This window comes from Astatotilapia calliptera, chromosome 7 (assembly GCF_964374335.1).
Source record: "Astatotilapia calliptera chromosome 7, fAstCal68.1, whole genome shotgun sequence".
Taxonomy (NCBI): Eukaryota; Metazoa; Chordata; class Actinopteri; order Cichliformes; family Cichlidae; genus Astatotilapia; species Astatotilapia calliptera.
Window position 1 is genome coordinate 47,725,598 of NC_137428.1, and position 23,595 is coordinate 47,749,192.

The following is a 23,595-nucleotide window of genomic DNA, read 5'->3' on the forward strand; positions in this document are numbered from 1 at the left end:
TAAGTTTTCTCCCCAACAAACACAACAATGTTGACGAAACATTTTACAATACTGGTTTGATAAGTGCTATACAAATAAACCCTCATTATTATCATCACTGACTTAAAAAATATTATTACTAACTTTAAAAAAAATGAAAAAGTCTTAGACAGGATTTGCATGCATGGTGTGGAGGAAATTTACACCCTAGTGTGCAGTCTCAGACATGGTTTAGCAATTCCTGCACAATGTGGTTTGAAGTCTAGTTTCACTACTAAGTTCTTGTTCATGTCTTACAGACTATAGCCTCACTGTTTTCTGTTTGTCTTCTAGCTACTTTCTTTATTGGTGGCTCAATAATAAAGAGGTTTATACATTCACCTGACATGTGAGAAGACACAAATACCTAAACCAAGAGTCACCTGCTGTGGTGTTATCTTGTGAATAAAGGAGGAGTAAAAAAAAAAAAAAGCTAGCTAGCCACTTTCTGTGTCAAAATACATTTAAAGAAAAAGAAAAAAAGTAAATGAAAAAACAAAAAAAACTGGAAGATGGGAAATGTAAGCCAATTTGTTTTCATTACATGCTCAGAACACAGTAGCTAAGCAGTTCTCCCTAGTGAGTGTAAACGAGTGGAGCTGGCATAGCAAGCCAAGAGGGCAATCTGTTAGGTCATTCTGTTGCTGCTGTAGGGCACTGGGGATCTGTGAAGACTTGTTCCTGTTTATAACAGCACGGGCACCAACAAGCAAGCAAGCAGATTGAACAAGGAGAGATAGCAAGTACACACATCATCATCGCCTCACATACACAAAGAGAGCAGACAAGATTGAAGCAGATAAAAACAGAGTGTAGAGGGACATATCTGTAGTAGGCTAAGCTTTAAAGGCTCAAGTTACACGGCACAGTAGACTCACCACATGCTTGACCCTAGGCCTAATATACATGCAAGAGTAAGCAAGCAACCACCGTTTTATCCTCCTGAGCAAAAAGAGATCAACTGTGGAATGAACTGTATACAAGCTGCCTTTGATAAAAGGCAAGGTATGTCTGTATGTCCTAAGTACACACTTAAAAAAAACCATTTAACCATGCCAAATTATGTGTGAAATCCTTAAATAAAAAAATAAAAATAAAAAAAAAGGTGTTGGGGGGGGGGTATGATACTCTCTATATATCCTGGTGTGACAAAGGCACCCAAGACCCATTGTTTGGTACTGACACACTGAAACACAATGACCAGGAAGTGGGAGCTTTGTCTAAATAAATCAAGATTTTCAGGTGGTTTTGACCACTGTGAGTAAAGCAATGCAATATTTGAGTAAAAGGATCGGTGTATTGTCTGCATTTACATTACTCGTTTTTACCAGCTGTAGACAGTAGTAACTAAACATACCATAGCACCTTTTTATATTCCAGTATGTCTGAAAAGCACTGCCGATTAAACATTTTCATTTCAAAGTAGGAGCGTTTCAGAGTAGAAAGAGGAACATATAATGACACATGTATATTTTTGCTAGTAGGCCTCAGTATGGCTATGCTACTCTGTACAGAAATACTTGTCTCGCAACCACAACTCAGAGCTAAAGCCAAACGATGACAGATGGTTGTTCAGTTTTAACAAAAAAAAAAAAAAATTTGAGAAAACCCATGCCACTTGCCCACAGCACTGTCCCAAATGAATGATCTAAATAATCATTTTGAGAAATTAGATCACTCCCATCCAGCACGGCAAAATTATTCAGAAAATGGAGCTGTGAGGAAATTGTGAGGTGAAACGGTGGGCAGCTAACCACAATGAAATACTTAATTACAGGGAGCAGAAGTAAGGAGGATGTTTTGCTTGTGAATGAATAAGGAATATAGATGCAGTTGTAAGCAACATGTTCATGGGTGTTTTGGTTGAACGAGGTAATCTGCTATCATCTGCTCTAAAACAAAATATTTAAGCCCACTCACTCACCAATGTTTCAAGACCACTTGTTTTATACCCTCACTCATTCTAAAATGCACGTTTGCAATTATGCTGTGAGCACTCTAACAGTGGATGATAAATAAGGTCTGGATAAGGTAAATGGTTGGAAGTGACGAGTAGCAGTGCTTAGTATAACTGCTGATATTTAATTGATGGTGACCTGACTAAACAGGCAAACAACTAAACAACTAAACCATGTTGAGACATAAAATGATAAAAATTTCTCCTCCTTTATAAAATTGTGTAAACACTAAAAAGATGATTAGTGTGAATTAAAAATTCAAACTTTTCAATTTTACTGTGTTCCCACCTGATTGATTGTTTTGTGCTGTGACGAGGTCTCGGGGATGTTGAGTGAGTGACTCCTAGCGACGGGCGCTCCTGTTGATGCCCGCCTATGTTGTGACCGACCTGTGTGAGAAACTCTGCCTTCCAGTTTGGGGCTGCTGCTACTGTTACTACTGTTGCCTTTAGTCTCAAGCACTGCATCCCAGGGATCGCCCGCAGAAGCTCCTGACACAGTCTGTGAACTATCTACCGATTCCAGAGGTGCTTCCTCATTCTCAGACTTTCGCTTTGTAAGTGGGTCCAGATCCAGCCATTCAAAACGGCTGATGGAAGAAGATTCCATAACTGCCGGTTGTTGTGGTGGTGGGTTTGGTGCCAAAGAGGCTATACCTGCTTGAGAGGAATTAACATCAGTGCTGGCCAATCTACCATTCTTCAAGTATTCTGAGGTGCTAGCAATCTTGTCAAACAACTTAGCCATCTCTGGGTCTACAGTTGGCTGTGGGAAGACCATGGCAGCAGCAGGCTGGATGGGAGTGAAAGCCATGGTCGGCAAGGCCATGAAAGGTGTCATGGCTGGAGTGAATCCATTTTGAAATGTTCCTGGTTTGGGAAATGGAGCTGATGGGAACATTGGTGTGGGCTGAAGGGTGGGAGTGGACACACCAGAGCTAGATGGATTGGACAGAGCAGGTGTCCACTGGCTGCTCTGGAAAGGAGATGAGCTACAAGCATGGCCTCCAGGATAGGAGGCACTGAGGTTAAACCCCAGAAGTGACGAGGGGCGGGACACTTTGGAGCTGTTAGCTCCAAAGTTTTCATCAAGTAGGAGCTTTTCGAGTTCCTCATTGGTCAGTTTTTCAACATCAATATCCCTGAACGTATCCTGTTCTGCCTGTTTCTTGGTCTCTGGGAAAACAATGAGGTCCTTGTCCGGTCTATTAGTATAAGTTGAAGGCTGAGGAACAGTAGTGGTAGATTTAGATGGTTTTGGCTTAGAGGAAGACGAGGATGCTGCTCCAGAGGAAGATGAGGAGGCTGTAGCTGTAAGAGTGTGTTTCTTCTCCCTTTGCAATTTTGCTAAAGCCTCTTCTTCCATACGAAGGGCTTCCTCTTTACCCACAACCCCCTTTGGCTGGGGGACATCCAGCTTGAACCCATTACCACTTGATATCTGGGCCATTCTGTCAAGTGGAAGGTGCCATGAATATGATGGCTTTTAAGTCAGCGTGGCCCAAAGGGTTGAGGAACAAGGTTTTAAACACCTAAAAGAAAAAAGAGAGAGAAAAGCTATTTATGACAACAGGATGAGGTCAAACAGAATCAAAGCAAGGAAGAAGGAATTGAAATATTAACCTATAAAATTATTGAATAATTCTACCCATTAAGCTACAGATATCCAGGGGCCACAAGTAGTTGCATAGAATGGAGACTGTGTGCCCACCATGCTTTTTTTGTATTGATCAACTCCTAGTTTCACATACGCAGAGCCAATAATTACTTATGTGTGTTTTGAAGCTAGGGGCATCAATTAGGTCACATAACTAGCCTGGGCTACATCATAGGCCTGTCACACTGACAATGAACCTGATTCACTCACTCATAGCCAGAAATGATATTTTTATACACTTCTATGTGGTGTACATTACAAATATTTGTAAATGATCATAATCAAAAATCTAAACAATATTTGCATTTTACTTTTTTTCCCCAAATCCAAACTATTTATGGCTAACCTTCCACAACAGGAAACGACCAAGAGTATCCCACGTCTATAATATGTGAAAAACATTGCTGCAAAGAGTGCTTTGTGATTCCAAAATGACACAGCGCCTACTCAAAGCAACCATTCATCGAACGATCACAGCCCTGGGGTTGAGTGAGTTCCTTCTCTCCCCAGGCGTCACCAACCTCTCCTGAGCTTCCCCTCCCATTGTGGTGGAGAAGGCTGGCTGTGCTGGAGCTCAGTCTAGCCTAACACTATTGTGCAGCTGAGGAATTTGGCATGCTAAACAGCCCAATGGCTCTCTCTCTATCTTTCTCTCTCTCGCTTCCTCTGGCTCTGTCTGAATCTGTTAGCATTATGTTAGCACCATGGCCCAAGACTGTCTTATTCAGCTGTGCAAACCCCAGCACGCAGTGACAATGTGGCTGCAGTCACTGAGCAAATGACTTAGATAGGTTGGTGCCAACTTTACCAAGAAAACAGCTCGGAGACATTAAATGCATGAAAAGTGTCACAATCCTTTGGTCCATGCTGCCATTGATGTCATAACTCCCTGCAGACATGCCAGACGATTTAGATATAACTGATTTTGCACTGAATGTAGAATGCAGCTTAGTGTTTGTTTATGTAGTCATAAATCAAAAAGGTCTGAGCATGTTAACTGCTAGCACACTGGGCGCTGATCACTAAATAGTAGCTACTTCCTGATTCTGAACGTAAACACTAGCTTAATCTGAGAAAGCATGTTCAAAAATACTATTCTGGTTTACTTAACTGTTTTGCACTGCAGACTGAGCCGATGAACCAACATAGGGAAAAGACTAAGGAAAATAAAGAATAGATTAACCTAATTTCTTTTTACTAGAATGATCCAACACTACACTGATGCTACACTATAAGAATTATAACAACGACTGCATTCAGGAGATGCTGAATTAAGATAGGAATGTGCGTTATCATTAAACATACAAGGGGAAAAAAGATTCTAGAGAAGAAGCCAAGAAAGAAAAAAAAAAACAACTAGAGCCAAGTCAAGCACTGCAAATTGTGCCATCTCTCTGTGGCAACTGATGGCAGATACCAGGATGTGCTTAACCTTAATTCAACATCTGAGCATTACTTCACTACTGCTAAATTATTCAGAAGAGAATCAGTCTGCTGAGTCACATCCAGTAAAAATTATTGCTTAAGTGAAAAGGTTTATGGACAAAAAAAATCCACAGTTCTTCTTCTGGAAATGGTGATTTCAGAAAGCCTCAATCATGATTTTAAATGTCTTCCTTAATTTTAATTTACCTTTTAAGAAGCTTTACCTGTCACTATTATGTGCATTTATATTGTTTATTAGCTTGTTTTCATGGAATTAGATTTACATACTGAGATATACACATTTATCAGTTTTAAAAAAAGTTTTATTGTTTTGAGCAACATTTGGCTGCACAACATAGCACGATGAGGTTGAACTCACACTTTGACTTCAGCCCTAATGAGTGACAGGCAGTCTACACATCCAGTAACTAAGAAAAAGTGCAGAAGTAAGCAACACATTGTGGAGCTGTTCAAAGTTCAAGTTGTTTTTAAATAGTAAAATAAGTAACAAGTTTTTATTTTCTGTTTTCGGTACTAGTCACTTTGTTGCCAAGGCAGGAATCCAAGCCTGTAAACTAAAACAAAAGCTGACAGGATTATGCTGTATAACCCGGTGTTAAACTTCTAACTAGTTCTATTCTATGCCATCTCTATGCTTTGGGTGCAAATAATGTACTTTGCACATCATACCATGTATTTTAAAGCTTAAGTTACTTACTATTTTGCAGACTTAAAAATATAAAAAGCCAACCATTTTGATCTCATTATATAATATTATAAGAAGTATATACATTAATATATACTTTTTAATATAATTATTGATTTAATATTGGGTACTTTGAGTATATTTTCATAGTTAAACTTTCTATTAGGATTTATACATTGTATATTAAACGATTTATTTTATAGCACCTATTTAAAAATTCTGGAAGCGCCCCTGCTCCACAAGCAGTTCATATTCAGTTTGAATTGATGATATGTTCAAAGAAGGTACGACCCTCAATTGATAATCGTCTTATAAGACCAGAGTGCTGAGTAGTTTTTCTGATACTATTAAGATCATGTTGTCGTAATCCCCCGGCTCATCTTTTTGGGAATAACTTCAAGGAAGACACAGTTTGGTCCCATCCCCTGTGTTTGTAGCTCAGATCTGTTGTTAGAAGCTTAGCTCTGTGGCCAGCCAAGAAATGTAGTATTACGTAACACTTAGAAAAAGATTGTAAATACGACGCGTTTGATAAAGCATGATCTGTACGTTAACAGAACAATATCGAGCAATTTCTGGCGTTAACAAACACACATATATTATTTACAGATTATTTTGACAGCTAGCTAACACGTCTGCTGATGCTCACCTGACACCAACATGATGTGTACTGTCAATAAATCACGAACATTTAGTATTTTCCCATTGTACACATCTTAAAATAAAAGCCAGCTTGTGATAAACAAACGAGAACAGTGACTTTTAACCAATAATAACAAACTTCTCTTGCAAACATCCGGTTAGCTCGGTTTAACTCCACTCCTTGATACTTTTAATGGCTGTTTTATTAGTTGTTTTTTTTAACTATAACTTTTGCCTGTGCTGGATGCTAAGTTAGCCGCTAAACCTGCTAAATGCGCGAACACAACAACCAAAAAGAACGGAACTGAGAGTAAACATAAAACACATTTGAATTTAACCATACAAGGACAACTTACAGGACTGTTCCGTGAGAGACAATGATTTAATATTTTAAAAGTAACCGGGCAACTGCTCTGGTCCTGCCAAGTACCCACAGTAACGAAGAAATGCTGATTTCCTCAAACGGGAAACGGTCGAACGCGACTCAGACACAACCGATGACTGCAGGCAACCACAAGATCAAACTTTTACAGGCAGACATGGGCTGTAAAAAGCTTTATTCCTCACCTTTTAGCGGTGCGGCGTTTGGAGCCATTTTTCCTGCAGCTGCATTTTTCCATCCACTTGCACAGAGGGAACGTCAGTTCCTGTTGAGGTCGTTGGTGGACTTTTGGTTGGACACAGTTGGGTAGCTTTTCTGCCTGGCTGGGTCTCGTTTTCATTTTGTGACAACAGCTCCACTGTGTGGACTAAAGTGGTCGGTGTCGAAAAGTTTTCATATTTCTATTATTTATAGAAATTCTATCATTTCTGAGGGGTGCTTTGGGGGTCTTTTAAATGAACTGGAACGTGTGAGACCAAGAACAAGGCAGGGAGGACACAGTAAATAAGAATAATTGACCAGAAACAAAAAGAGTTTAGAAAAGTAATAAAGAAAACATTGTGTACAACTATCTTGTGGTAATAGTGACCTTTAGGAAATAATAACAGTTGTCTTGCAAACTAACTCAGTACTGGCCAGTAACTGTTTATAAAGGTTTTTCACATTTGCACAGTTATGCTCCAGACCATAATAAAAACATAGTACTTGAAATCTGGTTCTGATTAAGAATGACATTTATTTTGCATTAAAAAGCTGTTTTTCAAAGTTAAACAAGTATTCAGATACTTTAATTAAGTAAAGTTTTGGAATTTGTAAAGTTCCTAAGTAAAAAATACATTATGCAGAATCATATACATTATGTTATTGGATCATAACTATTATATATATAACTTTTCTACCCATATGGAAAAGAAATAGTAAAAACATATATGATTTACTCATGAAAGTGGCCACTTTCATGAGTAAATCATATATAAATCATATAAGGCTTACATGATTTACTCATGAAAGTGGCCACTTTCTCATTACTTTCATATATATTTTTTAGTAGGTATACAAAACATACAAGTTTCATTATATAATTTTTCAAGGGATCTTATATGTGTTTTCACTCTTGTATGCTTTTCATACAAGTTTCATACAAGACAGATAAAAACTTTATAAGATTTATATATATCTTTTCCATATGGGTACTCTGCTTGAGCCTTCAAAGTGCTTTATAAAACCTGCCTTAATCATACAAGCACCTATTTTCTACACCAAAGTGTTTACTACCCAAGATTCATACTTTAATGAAGACATCTGCTGGGAGCAACTTGGCGTTCAGTATCCTGCCCAAAGATACTTAGGTATGCTGACTGGAGCAGCCAGCCTTCCGATAACTACATGACCTACTGTACCTCCTGGCCCCAATACTTTAGCAATGCACTTTAAGAAAGTTATATTCTGTGGTGCATGAACACTTGAGATTTTTTTTAGTTCAGTTCATAACAGCTGTTTTAAGATTAAGGCCTTATTGTATAAGAGAGACAACAATCAGATAATCTATGAGCAAGTGCTTGGCAAAGGTGGAGAGAAAGAACTACCATTTGACAGGAAAAGAGTGCCACGAGAACCAGACTAGTAGCTCCTTAGGAAATGAGGGAAATGAAGAGCCAAAAGAGGAGCATAGCAGGAACACAAACAACAAACAGAGCAAAACACAAGCTTTGAAAAAGTTTGTTGTTGCTGATTTCTGTTAATTCACATCCTGGCCTGTTGGCCTATTGTTACCCAACAAATTGTTTTTAAAGACATTTTTAATACCTTTTTATGTGTAATTCAATGCAATTCTTATTTAATACAGTAAAAGTCAAGTAAATAAAGCACACATTTAATGAATTCATGTTGTGTTCTTATTGTTTCAATGCATGGGATGGCTGAAGCTCAGGAGATAAAGCAGGTTCTCCACTATTCAGAAGGTTGGGGGTTTGATTCCTGGTTGCTCCAGTCTGCATCTATCAGAGTATAAATGTATGCGAATGTTAGATAGAAAGCACTTAAGCATAGAAAAAAGAGAATGTTAATGTGGAGTATATATGAATGTGTATATACTCCCTGACTAATGTTTGTTTAATACCCCTTAGCGAGTTTCACTTTTATGAGGTGCTTTTTGTAGCTATCAACAAGCTTCTGGCATAATTCTGGCTGGATATCTGAGCACTCTTCTTGGCAGATAATAGTGGCATTCCCCATCTAGCACTGAGAAATGAACTTCAGTGATTTATCATCATAACACATTCGTTTTACTAACCACCTTGGCCAGTGTGTTTTATGTAGAGAAGATCAACAGTTTAAACATTTTATTGCTTCTTTTCCTAAAGGAGTGGTTTGAATAAATGTTTATTTGGTAACTTTTGGTACATTTGCCTTTCTGTAAAAGTAACCATAGGCCACTGACATAAGTACACGTTATTCAGATATGTCACCATCACTTTGCAAAGGTCTGGAAGAAAACCCAACTATCACCCATAAATGAATAGAAATTAGTAAGGATTTTCAGGTTTCAACCCTGGAACCACCAAGTGTTAAGCCTGCCATGAACTGGAAACTGCTGGAAGACCAGCATCACTGTCCAAACAGCATCACTGATCCATCTTCAATATCCATGAAGATGGATTACCCTCCTAATCGGATGCTGACCAAAAAAGAAGCCCCTGCTCCAAAATCAACACCTACTTTTAAAATGAAAATTTTAGCTGGCCACATGAACACCCCAAATGCTTTCTCAAGAAAAGTTTTATGTTCAAATAAGACAAAGCATGAGCTATTTGGCTATGATGACAAGAAATATGTTTAGAGGAGCACAAGTGAAGATTCTAGCCTAAAAGACTGTACCAGTTGTCAGGCATGGTGGGGGAAGCATCATGCTACGGGTCTTAATTGGTTGTAGTGGTACTGGTACATTGCACAAAGTGGTGGAATAATGAAAGAGGAGAACTACCTCCAAATTCTTCATCTTCACCTCAGATCAACAGCTAGATAGTTGGACATGTAAACATTGATATAGTAGGCTAACATTAACCATTTGAAATAGTCTTCCCAAAGCCTAAAATTCAACCTGTTGAAAAATTGAGGACATGGATCCATGCCAGGAAACCAACCAATTTAAATGAACTGCCAATTTTGCCAGAAGGTTGTTGATGGGTACCAAAAGTGCCTGGTCGAGCTGTAGCTAGCTAACAGCCAAATATTAGTGAGGGTGTATGTATACTTTTCACCTTGCGAGGATTAAAGAAAATGCTAAATAAATTCAGACTTGATTAATGCATAAAATGCATTTAATTTTTACAAGATACATTTGAATATTAAATGGAGAATCGTGTTTTGGTTTACTTTACTGTTCCAGTAAGTCATTTCTTACTGTGAACTACAATTCACTCTTTACTCAAATTATTATTATCTACTCTTACTACTTTTTATTAGTAAAAGTAGCAGTAGTAGTAGAAGTACTTCAGCTGCTCCTCTTAAGGATCATCATTCAACAGATCATTTACTTTCAACTCACCTTGTCCATAGCATCCTCCTCTGTAACACTGACCCACTGCATGTCCTCCTTCACTACATCCGTGAACCTTCTGTGTGGTCTTTCCACTTCTCCTTGCTTGGCAGATCCATATTCAGTATCCCTTCCCACTATGTCCACTAACCCTCCTCTGCACCTGTCCAAACCATGACTGATTGATTTTGTCTTCAAACTGCTCAAGCTAATCTGTGCCTCTGATGTACTCATCATCAGAGGCACTCATAATCTTGGCCTTTCTTAACATTTTCTGCTCTTCTACTTTCAGCTTGTCTTCCTTTCTTTTTGCTAGTGGCACCATCTCCAAATCATACATCATAGCAGGTGCCACTACCATCTTATTAACTTTCAGTTTCCCTCTTGTATTTCCCTCTTTAGACTATTATTTAGACTTGTCCACCTTCACTACCTCTTTTGTTGCAGCTTCACTTTTCCATCTGTCTCTCTTTAATTTACACAGGTATATCTAGCTTTTACTGACTTTCATGTCTCATCTCTCCAGTACATACATTCATGTCTCCAGACTCTCTTTCACTTGCTCCTTACTATCACTAGAGATCACAATGTCGTCTGCACACATGATCGTCTGTGGTAACTCTTGCCTGACCTCATCTGACAGCCTGTCCATTACAATCACAAACAAGAAGTAGTTCTGAGCAGATGCAACCCCACCCCCACCTTGAACCCATCTGTCACTCCTACCTCACACCTCACCTCTGTGCTGCTGTCCTCATGTATGCCCTGCACCACCCTCACCACTTCTTTGCTACTGCTGACTTCCTCATGCAGTACCACAGTTCCTCTCCTGGCACCTATGCTTCCCCTGCATCCACAAAGAAACAGTAAAACTCCTTCTGACCTTCCCTAGACTTCTTTATCAACACTCTCAGAGCAAACAACTGTGGTCTCTTTCTTGGTTTGAAGCCGGCTGCTCTTTGATCATCACCTTTCTTCTCAACCTAGCTTCAACAACTGTTCCCCATAGCTTCATGGCTCCGCAGCTCTACCACTCTGTAGTTACTACAGCTCTGCGCATCACCCTTGTTCTTGAAAACTGTTACCAGTATACTTATTCTCCATTCCTCAAGCATCCTCTCCGACTCTAAGATTATTTTAAACTGCTCTCTCTCCCCAAACCCTTGACCCTTCACAGGTATGTCATTTGGAGCAACTGGCTTTCCACTCTTCATCCTCTGCATAGCTCCCCTCATTTCCTCCTTACTAATCCTCTGCACTTCCTCTCATTTTCTTCATTCATCACCTTCTCATAGTAATCCTTCCATCTTCTCAGCACACTCTCTTCACTCATTAGTACATTTCCATCTCTATCCTTAATCACTATAACCTCTCTCTCTCTCAGTCTGTGCTTTTCTCCTTCCTTATTGTTCAGCCTCACATACAAATCACAATAAGAGTTTTCCTTCGCTTTTGCCCCCTCTCTTTTTGCTGAACACCTTAATTATAAGTACCCATTTCGACTTTCTTAAACTCACTCTCTCATTTTAATATAATATTTAAATGCAGGGCGTTTAAGAGTTTTTCTACGCAGTCTCATTGCTTTTTTGGCCATCATTTTAATAACAATAATAATTCTTAAGGCTTAAGGCTTCCTGCTATGTTTTCGAGTGTATTTTCAGCTCTATGTTGGTCTGCAGCATGTCCAAGTGTAATCTATATTTAATTAGAATATCTAAATGAAATATAAGATGAAATAAAACATTTATGTTGTGTATCCCTACGCGTATCCCTAGTATTAAATGTCATTGTTAAACAGTTTTATAATATGAGTAGTGTTGCTCTATCCAGTGTTGCACACTAACTCCGCCCTCGTCTGGGGTTGACCGAACGCCACGTACAGTTTGGCTCAACGCACCTTAAGCCAACGGGGGGCGGTTGTTGATACACTATGAGTGACAGGTGTATTGACCAATCGCCTCTCAACGCGACTGTTTTGTGAAAGAAAGTATACTTTCTTAGGCCAATAAGAGAAGCCAGAGGCGGTGCGTTGCCATGGTGAACACAACCTTTTTATATAGGTTGTAGCCAAGGGAGGCTTGTATTGGTGGTTAACAGATGACCGTTGTAAACAAGCTCCGGTGAAGCTCAGGCACTTTGAGGAACACTAAACCGTGAAAGCCAGGTGAAGAATAAAAAAAGAGGAGAGCAAAATAAGCTCCACGTTACAAGTAAGTATTATTTCACGCGAGGTGACGTTTACTAACGCCGTTCTCTCTGTCTGCTGAGGCTTAGTTTAGAGCATTTTCTACATCCATGTAGATAATGAATTAGCTGGCATCCTCACTGCATGATCCCTACTGAACAACCTGTTCCTTAAACTACACACTCAGTCCGATTTTGATTCACTGTGACTAACAGGTTCACAGCGTTCAACTTAGAAATCTCTAAGAAAATATTCTAAAGTAAGCCACCAAACACGTGTGCTGCACGGGCCCTTTCTTATGGGAATTGCTTTTCAGATTAAGAGTTATTTGCATAACCTTATCAGTGTTATGTCTCTATTTGAAGTGTTGACTTGCACCACTTTTTAAAATTATATATATATATATATATATATATATATATATATATATATATATATATATATATATATATATATATATAATAAAGATACGGCAAGTGCTCATTTTGTTCTGACTGCAGAGCTTTCTAAAAGATGTACGATCTTCACCTAACCTGAAACTAACTCCTATCTTTTTTCTTATCTATTTTATGTATGCTTTGCCTGACCAGATGGTGAGGAGTAAAGCCTTGGCCCGCTGTGGCCTTGTTCTGCTCAGTTTGTGGCTGTGTATCCAGTCAGTGCCTATCAGTGTGGACAAGACCAAAGAAAAGGCTAAAGAGGAGGAACTTGGTCCACCCGAGAGTGCTGTGAGTCACACGGGCAGTGTGAAATAAAGGGATATCCTATTAAAATGGAGTCTTACAGCTAAGTAGATAAAGCTCAGGGTGATCCAGACATGAAGTCCGCTGTTTCAGACACCTTTCAGAAATGCTTACTGACTAAAGATTGATTGAAAAACAAACAAAAGCAGTGTCTGTTAAATTAGGTGTAACTGTTCATTAGAAGAATTAATTGACTGGGAAAAAATACCCATAATCGGACTGAATAATGTTATGCATTGACAAGCTAAATGTGGTCTATTTCTCAGGACACTGGGTTGCACTACGACCGCTACCTCAGGGAGGTCATTGAGTATCTTGAGAAGGACCCCCACTTTAGAGAAAAGCTCAAAAATGCCAATATGGATGACATCAAGGTGCACACTTGCAAAAACAGCCCAATATTTTGTAAGCTGGTTGTCGACGTGGACATTTTTTATTGAACTATGGTATGTTGACTGTCTGCTTGCAGCAAGGCAAACTTTCCAAAGAGCTGAACTTTGTTCAGCACAATTTTCGGACCAAGCTGGATGAGCTAAAGAGGGAGGAGATGAACAGGCTGCGAATGCTCATAAAAGCTAAACACGACATCAAGGAAGGAAATGGTAAGTATCTTAAAGAAAGGGGGAAAAAATGATGTGTCACTGAGAAACTTGAACTTGAAACTTCATAAGTTTGCACAACAACTTCCGCAGTTTAAGTCAGTCCATTAGTTATGTTATTGAATGCAGAACTTAACTCTTGAAAGAAAATTATTATTCAAATTTAAATTTTGATCATTAATAGAGGAAGCTGTATAAATGTTCATGCAGAATAGATTAACACAAGTGTAGGTAGAGAAAAGAAGCAAAGATAGAAGTCATAGGTCAATTTATTAAAAAACAAAAATGCATTGATATTCATGTAATCCTTTAACGCTTTCTAGAATAAATGTATTAAGTTTTGGTACAAAATGTGTTTGTAAAACCCAGCGGAAAAGAATAACCATGACACAACTCCAAAAAACCAAGTGTCTTTGTTTTACAGTTGAATAAATCTAATCATTATTCCTTTTCTTGCAGGCCAAACAGTGGACCACCAGGCCCTGCTGAAACAGTTTGAGCACCTGAACCACAAGAATCCACACACTTTCGAGGTGGATGACCTGGACCGTCTCATCAAATCGGTACACATACACCTAGTCATTAGCGCAGCTACTTGAAGGTTAATACTGACCCTGTTTCTCTGCACTGGTATGGCACAGTCACATTTATAATGACAGTTGCTCATGCAGAAATATTGCCATACTTAGCATAGCGTATCGGGAATTTCAGTGAGGGATGTTTAACTAGTCTGGCTTTTTTTTAAATTTTAGATGTAATAAGTTGGAGGCATTCACAGCTTTGTTCCCTTTGTTGGAGAGTGCTGACTCATTAGAGGTAAATGTGTAAGTTTTGCGAGACCAACATGTTTCCTGTGTGTGAAATGAGTATAAAAGAATAGTAATGGGGAGGCCGGCTTAATGAGTTTGCATGCCTCTGTAGTTTTACAACAAAGCTTCCAGTCATGCAGATGTAAATCCTAAAAATATTTTATATAAGTTTTACTTTTCTGTAGCATTTAGCTTTGCTCTATAATCATTGACCTACTATTTTGCCTTGGCACTGCTTGAGAAATGCAAAGAATGGTGATAAATGAGCATTTGCTTTGTTTTGTATTACCATAGCATTTTCATGTACTTTATGCTGAGCAAGTCCTTGCAGGGTTCTAGAATAAAGAGCCACCCAGAGGTTCTAATAAAATCAGGCCAAAATAATAATTTTAAACTCACAGATCCAGATTTTGAACTATGACAACAGTGTATTTATAGTACTCAGCAAAAGGTACAGTCACTATCAGAAATCCATCCATCCCTACATCCATATATCCATACATCCCTTTTCTTCCACTTATTCATGGTTTTGAGGGGCTGAAGCATACCACAGTTGTCATAAGGAGAGCGATAGGGTCCACCTTGAACAGGTTGCCAGTCTGTTGGCTAACACATAGTAAACAAAGAGGTACTGGTAGAACTTCAAACAGAAACGCCCCCATGCTGTGAGGTGGCAGTGCTAAGCATTGCACCACTGTGGGGCATTGTCTGTTATTAAGCCCTACCAATACAAAGAGCTTTTAGATTCTAGATACACACACCAGAATACTTTTGCAATCAAACCATTTGTCCAAATATGTTTTTTTATAAATCAACTTATTGTTACTGCAGCTCTCAGGTTTAGGAAGTCAGAGGTACTGTTTATTCATACCCAGTTAGCACTCACTAGTATCCACTAGTAAGCATGCTAGCACTAAATGGATGAATAAATTTCACCGCATGAGCTAAACACAAAAAGCACGCTATATCTGCCTGGGTTGTCTCTGCATTCAATGCTGAGTGATGCTAAGACTGTGACATGGCTAGTAATTATTCAGCTCAACAGTTTGCTTCATCCTCTATGGAACAACTCTGATCAGGCATCTGGATGTTGAATAGAGTCCATCTGTTTCAACGAGGTGCATAAATCTGCAGAATTAAGAGGTAAATTCCACTTCCCAACTTTTTGTTTTTACGTCTAGGCGACTAATGACCTGGAGAACTTTGACAAGGACCGCCATGATGAGTTCAAGCAATACGAGATGATGAAAGAGCATGAGCGACGGCAACGCCTGAAGAACTTGAATGAGGAGGATCGCAAGAAGGAAGAGGAACACTACGAGGAAATGAAGAAGAAACACGCCAGCCACCCTAAAGTCAACCACCCTGTAAGACGCCAGCTATAAAGCAGTTCATTACGAATGCTAAGATTATAGCCAATGCGGGGGAACAAATGACATTGAAGCTGAATGATATTATTTGGAAAACATGAATGATTTTTTTTTTTTTATGATAAAATTAACTCATTTAGTTGGGCCAATTTTATTTAGATTTATATGCAAGCCATAGAATAAAGATGCTAAATAGTGCTAAATACAAAACAAGAAAAAGGAGAAACCTTGATGTGTACCTCTGTGTGTGCAGGGCAGTGAGGACCAGCTAAAAGAGGTGTGGCAGGAGGCAGATGGTTTAGATCCAGAAGATTTTGATCCAAAAACTTTCTTCAAAATGCACGGTAACCATAGACCATACACTGAAGGTCGTTTAAGAGCAAAGAATGAATATAGCATTCAAATGTTGTCTTATTTGCTAGTGTGCCAAAACTATGGATGGTTAAAATCAGACACAGATTTCCGTTGTTTGTTTTGTGTTGCAGACAGCAACGGAGATGGCTTCTTTGATGAGAGTGAGCTTGAAGCTCTCTTTACTAAAGAGGTATATGTTTTATGTCTAACTCTGGTTCTGCATAGTCTGCGATAATGTAATCTGCAAATGAACAAGTCTCTGAGGTAAAAATCTGTGCATTTCATTAAGCTGGAGAAGGTTTACAACCCAGAAAATGAAGAGGATGACATGGTTGAGATGGAGGAAGAGAGACTGCGAATGAGAGAGCATGTTATGAACGAGGTGAGCCACCACAAAACTATAAAATGTACAGATCATTGTCATGTTTATTAGCATTTCTAAAGTATTGATTAGTATGTTATGAAGGTATTCTCTGTTGTCAGAATACAATCATAATGTATATTTCATAACAAACGTGTGGCATTGCTGCCTGAAATCTAATGAATGAATTTAAACATCTGTGTGTGGAGTAGCTATTTTAGCAAGGAGCTAAAGGTCAGGGCCTTTGGGACGTATCTGGTGAGTGATTTATCTCGATGACAGTTGTTGCTCAAAATTGCTTCATGTATTGACATTCAGGTGGACACCAATAAAGACAGGCTTGTATCACTGAGCGAATTCATGGCAGCCACAAAGAAGGAAGAGTTCTATGAAAAAGACGAATGGGAGGTAAGAGCTAGTAAGGTTTGGCTTCCCTCCTGGCATTTTTGTGTATAGAGTAGTATTAAAAATTAATGTGAACCCAATGTTATGTTAGTGTATTAAAATTCAATTCAATTATTCATCAATATGAGCTATGAAACTATGAGCTTAGGCTCGCGTAAGTGCAACACAATAAACAGCTGTTTTCAGAAATTGTCTACAAAGGGTGAGATTCCAAATCATTAAACTCCCCAAGAGATTTAACAGCTGACATTATATCATGAAATCAGAAATGTATATGATTTCTTATCACATCATTTATTTATGTGCCCTCTGCAGACTTTAGATCAGAACCCATTGTACACCGAAGAGGAGCTGAGAGAGTTTGAACAACAACTGGCCAATGAGGAGAATGACATCAACAAGAAGTCGGCTGAGCTGCAGAAAGAGAGAGAGGAACTTGAAAGAAAACAGGAAGAACTTGATGCTCAGAAGCTGGGGCTGAAACAGGTGAATTATCTGTCAACTATCCATAGCAGATGAAATACAATCTGAAAATAGGATTTTTCTATACAGTTGCTTGACCCTTTCTACAGATGTAAGAATCTGGCTTACAGTGTGAAACATGCTGAATTGCACTTAAATCTTGTTTTAGAGACTTGTAGACTTGAAACATGCAGGCAATAGCAAACAAAGTCTTAAACCATTTTTATGCTCTTAACATTTTTTTGTCCTTCTCTCGCTGCTCAGGCAATGGAAGAAATGGAAAGGGTTAAATCCCAAAGCTTAAATGCTGATGTAAAACGTGAGTATGAAATTTATGATAAATGATGCTGGAAACAACAAATCACATGATGTTAAAGGTCTCTTAATTGCACTCTACTTCCATTTTAACATTTTTTAAAATCAAGTGAAAATTAACCACCCAGTCGAAAACCTGCATCCAGATCCACAGAACAGCCAAAATAAGTTATTTACTTGTGCATCCCCAATCAAAATACACTTAAAAAGATGCAGTGAGGGAAAAGCATTGTTATCCTTTTTAATAAGACGAGATTAAAAGCTTTTTATCATATCCTAATAATGCACATATGAATCTTTGTTACAGAGCCTGCAGCTCCTCTAACTGCAGGTGAACATGCACCAGTTGTACCAGGAAACAGTCAGCCACCTCCGCCTGGTCACCAGCAGCAAGATGTACCCGTGCCTGGACATTCTTAGCAGGCCTCACCACCCTGTGTGCGATGTGAGTGAGCATGCAAGTGTGCTTGTGTTTTCATGATTTCAATTTTGGGTTATTGTTTAGAATTTTCAAAACACACAGCAACACATAGGGGGGTGGAAAAGATCTCTTAGTGCCAATGATGCCCTTCCTTCTGCTGGTTAAATCAACTGAATGAGCCAGCCTGGAAATGTGGAGCTGCTCCAGTTTTCTATGTGGACAATCAACCCTTTTGTTTTTGTTTTTTTAATCTTGTATCACAAAAGGACTCTGTTCTCTATTGGAAGTTCTTTGGGGTGAAATGGGGAGGGCAGCTGGCCTGATAACTGAATGTTTAGTTTTGTTCACACTGTAGTTTCACTGCCACTTTTTCCTTAAGGAAATCCTTTCAGAATATTATTTATTTTTATGGTAAATTGTGAATTATTTTGGAAAAAATAAATGCCAGAAAAGTAAGATTAGAGCCGAAATGAAGTTTTATAGAAAAAGTGTTTCCTTCAATGTCTTTTCAAGCTGTTGTGACCTCTGGATCAGATTAGTGCAGAATAAGAGATGAAGTTAAATATATACAATATGTATTTAAATGTTATAATTTTTAATAATTGTGTTTGTGATTGTGACAATTGTATGGATTATGAAGTGGTTGCCTGGATGTCAGTGCTTAGGAGTGTCTGTGAATTTGTGTTTATTTATTCTCGAACCACTGTAAATGAAATGAATGCAGTAGGTTGAAATTTGCCTTGTAAAAATCTGAATTAAACTCCAGAAGGAAGCACAAGGTAAAAAACAACAACTAATTTTTTTTTCACTACAGACTAATAGCAAAGAAAAGATGGACACAAAATACTTTGAAGAGTTGAAGTAAAATACACTGGTTACTTTATTTTCAAACAACAACCTCTCTCCAACCTGGTATATGTGCTGAACAGTTTATGTTTATGTGACTTGTTAAAAAAGTACTTAAATGTCCAACTAATGTCCTGTGAAAAAAAATCATGAAAATGATGTACAAGGTTTGAATGTCTAAAATTAAGGTGAATGAGCTTGCAGATACAATGTTTCTGTCTCTTATTTTCATCACAAACCTCAAGTTCAACTCATCTTATAAACACAGTCATAAGTTAACATTCAGTTTTATAATTACTGTAGAATCTGAAGTGACATAATCATACTTCTGACAATAACTCACTGAACATGATTTAAAAAAACAAACAAAAAAACTTTCTTAATCAAATGGTCAGAATGGTGGGTTCAAATTCAGCTTCTTCCATATGATTCATTGAATCGCTCAGTGAGATAGGCGCCTGCTGTAACTGGCGGATATTTGTTGGAGCCATCACAGCAGGTGATCAGAGCCTCGTCATCCGGCTGGACAAAGTAAGCCAGAGACTGCCGTGTGCTGGAGTCTCCGACAGGAGGCAGCAAAACCCTGTGGAGCTAAGAAACAACAAGCAACACTAAACTATAATCCTAATGCCATGGCCATATGCAAAAACTTTTTTGGGAAGCATTTTAACTCTGTTGGCTTCAAAAAAGATCATGGGTCACAAAAACATATCTAAAGTTAAAGTAGGTGAGACCTTTCTTATTTCCTATAAATGACCCAATCTGACATATGTAGTCGCATTTACTTTTCTAGTTACAGTGCATTTCCATAACCTTGTCATAAAACCTTGGGGCGGAAATATCCCCTTCACTCACCACAGAGACGAACTGATCGCTCGTCCAGCGCTGCATCAGGTCAGCGATATTGATGAGGATGGCTCCGGGGATACAGGGAACAGGGATGAATTCACCTGAGCGTGTACGCACCTGACGGTCAAAAAGTGTCAGGAGGATAACAGGATTATTTGATACTTTGCTTGACTTTAACACATAATGTGTTACTAACTAAGCAAAACACATGACTTACAATTGAAGAAACAGTGATGACAGCTGTTTAAAGTGGCACACCACAGGAATTCCAGCTTAAGTGAGTTTGTAAATTAATCAGACCCTTTTTCAGTATGTTACCAAGCAACTTATGTGCTTGTGTGTCCCAGTGGTACAGGCCTTACCTGCAGACCTTCTGAGCTCTGGAACAGCAGAGTAATGCTGCCATAGTCTGAATGCTCTCCACATCGCAGCTGGCCCTCCTTTGCTTTCTCACAATTCACTGGTGGGTAGTAGAGAGATCGCATCGTAGTGCCATTTTTGTCAGCTAGAGGAGACACAGCAGTGTTGTCAATGCAGTGTATCTCTTGTTTGTTTGTACCAATTTATGGACCAATCCTCCAAAACCGTAATCTGGTCTGCCTTGAGGTTACACTTTACAAAAAAGAAAAAAAATTCTTTCCCAGGATTAATTTTTGTTAGATTTTCAGTCATTTCCCTCGTTTGTTACTCGCATTTACATGTGTCTTGTATTTATATTCATTTTTCTTTTATTTTGTGCTGTATTTTTGTTATTTTTTAATTTAGGAGAAGAGCTATATAAAGTACTAAATGAATATAATATATAGTACATAAATTAAGCTAACATGTCTTGGTTGAACATTTTGCCCTTATTAGTATTCTCCCTAATTTTGTAGAATTAGATACTGCCAGTTTTTGTGTGTGTGTGTGTGTGTGTGTGTGAATAAAACCTTCTCACAAGGTCCATATGATCTGGGATCAGTGACCGCCCCTCATGACATGTAGCTTGAACACTTAGTAAAACTGATCATATGCCACTGTACACTGGGTACAGTGTATGGGGTAAACATACTTCCTATTAAACGGTGTGCACGCAAGAAGACTTCTGGGTCGAGTCCCAGACTGTGGGCCATCACCCTCAGCAACCGAAGACTCAGCTCTTTGCAGCGCAGAAAAAAGGATGTCTGGAACTCCTGAAAACTTTTCAAACTGCCTGATGATGGCCATTTCTACAACAGAAAACAACAGAACCACATCAGAGTCTGACTAATGATAATACTGATATTGATATCTTAAAGTACCCATAGTATGCTCATTGACCTACTTATAGTTTCAGTGTTATAATAAGATGGGTTTATGCTTTAATGTTCAATACATCAAAATTTTTGGTATCCTGTTATCCTGGACTTTACTGTACCAGCTCGTGTTGTTTTGTTATAATGTGTATTTAATGTAGAGAATGAGTCTGTAACCTTGCTGGTACTATTAAAAGTGCATAGCAGCTGAAAACGGATTCCAATTCTGATGGCTTGTTTGTATTACTCTCAACGGGGTGTGTTTGTGTCACTATTTTAATGTTTGTTTTGCTGTCAAATAACAAAGAATGAAATATGTAAAAAGAACAAGTTTATCTGGAATTTTGTGATATTAAGATGCAGGACATGTCAGTGACTTGATGTGGATTTTGGCTTTTAACTTCAAAATCCAAGAAACAAGGACACTCTGGAGTCCAGAGAAAAACCACCCATGTTTCAGCACCTTGTACGACCACCTGTGGTAGTAATATTTAAAGTACTGCCTTCTGTGCCACTCTTTCAGATTGTGTTACTGTTCACACTCTTCATTATAATGTTGCTCCAGTTCATCGAGGTGTGTAGTTGTTTTGCTTATGCACAGTTCTGTTAATGTCCCACCACATAATTTCAAACAGGTTGAAGTCTGTACTTTGACCGTGCCGTTGCAACACTCTCATTCTCTTCTTTTTCATTCATTCAGTTGTAGATTACCTGGGATCTTTGTCCTTTTGCATGACCCTATAGCTGTTGGACAGATGGCCTCACATTAGACTCTAAAATACTTTGGCATGCAGGGGAGTTCATGGCCAACCAGTGACTAAGGGCCCAGATCCTGTAGCTGCAAAACAAGCCCAATTTATCACCTGCCCACCAGTGTGCTTGAGAGTTAGGATGAGGTATATGTGCTAATATGCTGTTTTTGGTCCCTGATAAACAAGGTGCTGTGCACTGTAGCCAAACATCTCCACTTTGCTCACATTCGTCCAAAGAAGAGATTGAGGAGTCTTGGACAGAAGAGTCTTTGTGCTGGCAACCCTTATGAACAAGAAGCCATATTTGTTCAGTCTTTTCCTAACTGGAACTTCATGAACTTTAACATTTAACTTCCAACTGAGGCCTATGGAGATGTAACTTTATTTCACTAAGAACTGCATGCTCTGACCTTGGAGTGAACTTGTAGGATGTCCATTCCAGGGATGACTGTGTAATTGTGTTAAGATTAAGGAAATGCCTCTGGAGAAAGTCTCCCCCAGGTCAGCAAACTGCCAAAACCTCTGCTCATATAGAGTTGGTTACACTTGCTGATTATCAGCTAATTATGTGCATTTGATGCAATCAAGTGTATTCAATAAGCAGCACCCCTGCTGCTACTTTCCTCTTAATAGGGGTGTACATAGTTTTTCAGTACTGCAGTTCAACATTTATTTTCCTGATTCCTCTCCAAACTTAACAGAGCTTTCTCTAAAGTAACAGATACTGAGTAACTTGTACTTTAACCCCCTGACTAATAACCTTGTGGCACCATGCAGTTGTTGTGTCTGAGCCCAAACTCTTAAGGTTAATCATAAAATAAATAAACTGATGAAAACAAACGATCAAGGCTTTTGCCTCCGAGTTATTACTATATCAGGATGAAGGGAGGCAGTGTTGAAAGACTCCTTCAGGTCCCCAGGTCGACGTGGATTCAACCTATAAAGAAATTATCCGAATTTAAACTCTCTTCCGCAGATACACATTAAAGTATAAAACGTATGCTTCCTACCTCTCCGTCTCCAATGACACCCAACCGTGGTTAGGGTTGTTCACGAAACTTTTCCTGCTGAAGGGTTGCTTCAGTTCATCTGGCTGCAGGAAGAATTTCTTGGATATCTCCATGACACAGTCCACCTGTCCAAACACACCAGAAGAAAAAGACGGATTCCAGTGTAAGTTCCTCGATAATAATTTTATTCTATCTAACTGGCCTCACCTCCTCCTGAGTAATCCCCGTGTTCCTCAGAAATGCAAAACCAACATCTCTAAATGCTGATTTCAACTCTGTGCTTAAACTCTGCCACTGCTCGTCAGCGACATCCTTCTCGCTCAGCCTGTAGGCGCCGAAATCCACAACTGGGATGTTCATTGTAAAAAAAAAAAGCTAAAGTTTCTTCAGTAAAAACAGCGTCGGGTTAAAAGACAGTCTGAGCTGAACACGAACAGTAAAAATAAATCGCAAATGTCCACCACTAGTATCTAGGCTTTCGGTCACATGACATTGTCTAGCCAATAGGAAAAATG

General features: G+C 38.8%; 3 protein-coding genes across 4 annotated transcripts in view; 1 reads left to right on the forward strand and 2 right to left on the reverse strand.

Moving 5' to 3' along the window:
* Nucleotides 1-7,122, reverse strand: part of pik3c2a (phosphatidylinositol-4-phosphate 3-kinase, catalytic subunit type 2 alpha) — a 44,863-nt gene extending 37,741 nt beyond the window's left edge. Inside the window, exons 1-2 of one of the 2 annotated variants that reach the window (XM_026175139.2) lie at nucleotides 6,973-7,122; nucleotides 2,265-3,507 (exon numbers count right to left, since the gene is read on the reverse strand). In XM_026175139.2, coding sequence (XP_026030924.2) covers nucleotides 2,265-3,425 — 1,161 coding nt within the window. In that variant the 5' untranslated portion in view covers nucleotides 3,426-3,507; nucleotides 6,973-7,122. Of the gene's footprint in view, nucleotides 1-2,264; nucleotides 3,508-6,761; nucleotides 6,904-6,972 lie in introns of those variants that run through there. The other variant, XM_080303764.1, reaches the window with a different exon arrangement.
* A 5,268-nt stretch (nucleotides 7,123-12,390) lies between these two features.
* LOC113026387 (nucleobindin-2) lies at nucleotides 12,391-19,398 on the forward strand. The gene is made up of 13 exons (XM_026175127.2): nucleotides 12,391-12,535; nucleotides 13,101-13,238; nucleotides 13,520-13,627; nucleotides 13,723-13,855; nucleotides 14,312-14,415; nucleotides 15,843-16,028; nucleotides 16,285-16,375; nucleotides 16,517-16,575; nucleotides 16,675-16,767; nucleotides 17,065-17,154; nucleotides 17,467-17,637; nucleotides 17,878-17,932; nucleotides 18,236-19,398. The coding sequence occupies exons 2-13, from the start codon at nucleotides 13,101-13,103 to the stop codon at nucleotides 18,346-18,348; spliced, it is 1,341 nt and encodes a 446-aa protein (XP_026030912.1). The 5' UTR covers nucleotides 12,391-12,535; the 3' UTR covers nucleotides 18,349-19,398.
* LOC113026389 (uncharacterized) lies at nucleotides 19,206-23,569 on the reverse strand. Its single transcript, XM_026175132.2, has 7 exons — nucleotides 23,288-23,569; nucleotides 23,081-23,205; nucleotides 22,941-23,007; nucleotides 21,096-21,252; nucleotides 20,407-20,549; nucleotides 20,051-20,161; nucleotides 19,206-19,786 (listed from the first exon to the last, which is right to left on the reverse strand). The coding sequence occupies exons 1-7, from the start codon at nucleotides 23,438-23,440 to the stop codon at nucleotides 19,607-19,609; spliced, it is 936 nt and encodes a 311-aa protein (XP_026030917.1). The 5' UTR covers nucleotides 23,441-23,569; the 3' UTR covers nucleotides 19,206-19,606.
* Between the last annotated feature and the right edge of the window lie 26 nt (nucleotides 23,570-23,595).

Coding starts and splice junctions, on each gene's coding strand:
- LOC113026387 (XM_026175127.2), top strand. CDS start 13,101: ATGGTGAGGAGTAAAGCCTTGGCCCGCTGTGGCCTTGTTCTGCTCAGT. Junction 13,628..13,722: donor CCAATATGGATGACATCAAG/GTGCACACTTGC, acceptor GTCTGCTTGCAG/CAAGGCAAACTTTCCAAAGA. Junction 17,155..17,466: donor ATGAAAAAGACGAATGGGAG/GTAAGAGCTAGT, acceptor TGCCCTCTGCAG/ACTTTAGATCAGAACCCATT.
- LOC113026389 (XM_026175132.2), bottom strand. CDS start 23,440: ATGAACATCCCAGTTGTGGATTTCGGCGCCTACAGGCTGAGCGAGAAG. Junction 21,253..22,940: donor CCTCCCTTCATCCTGATATA/GTAATAACTCGG, acceptor TTTCTGTTGTAG/AAATGGCCATCATCAGGCAG. Junction 20,162..20,406: donor AGAGCTCAGAAGGTCTGCAG/GTAAGGCCTGTA, acceptor TTTGACCGTCAG/GTGCGTACACGCTCAGGTGA.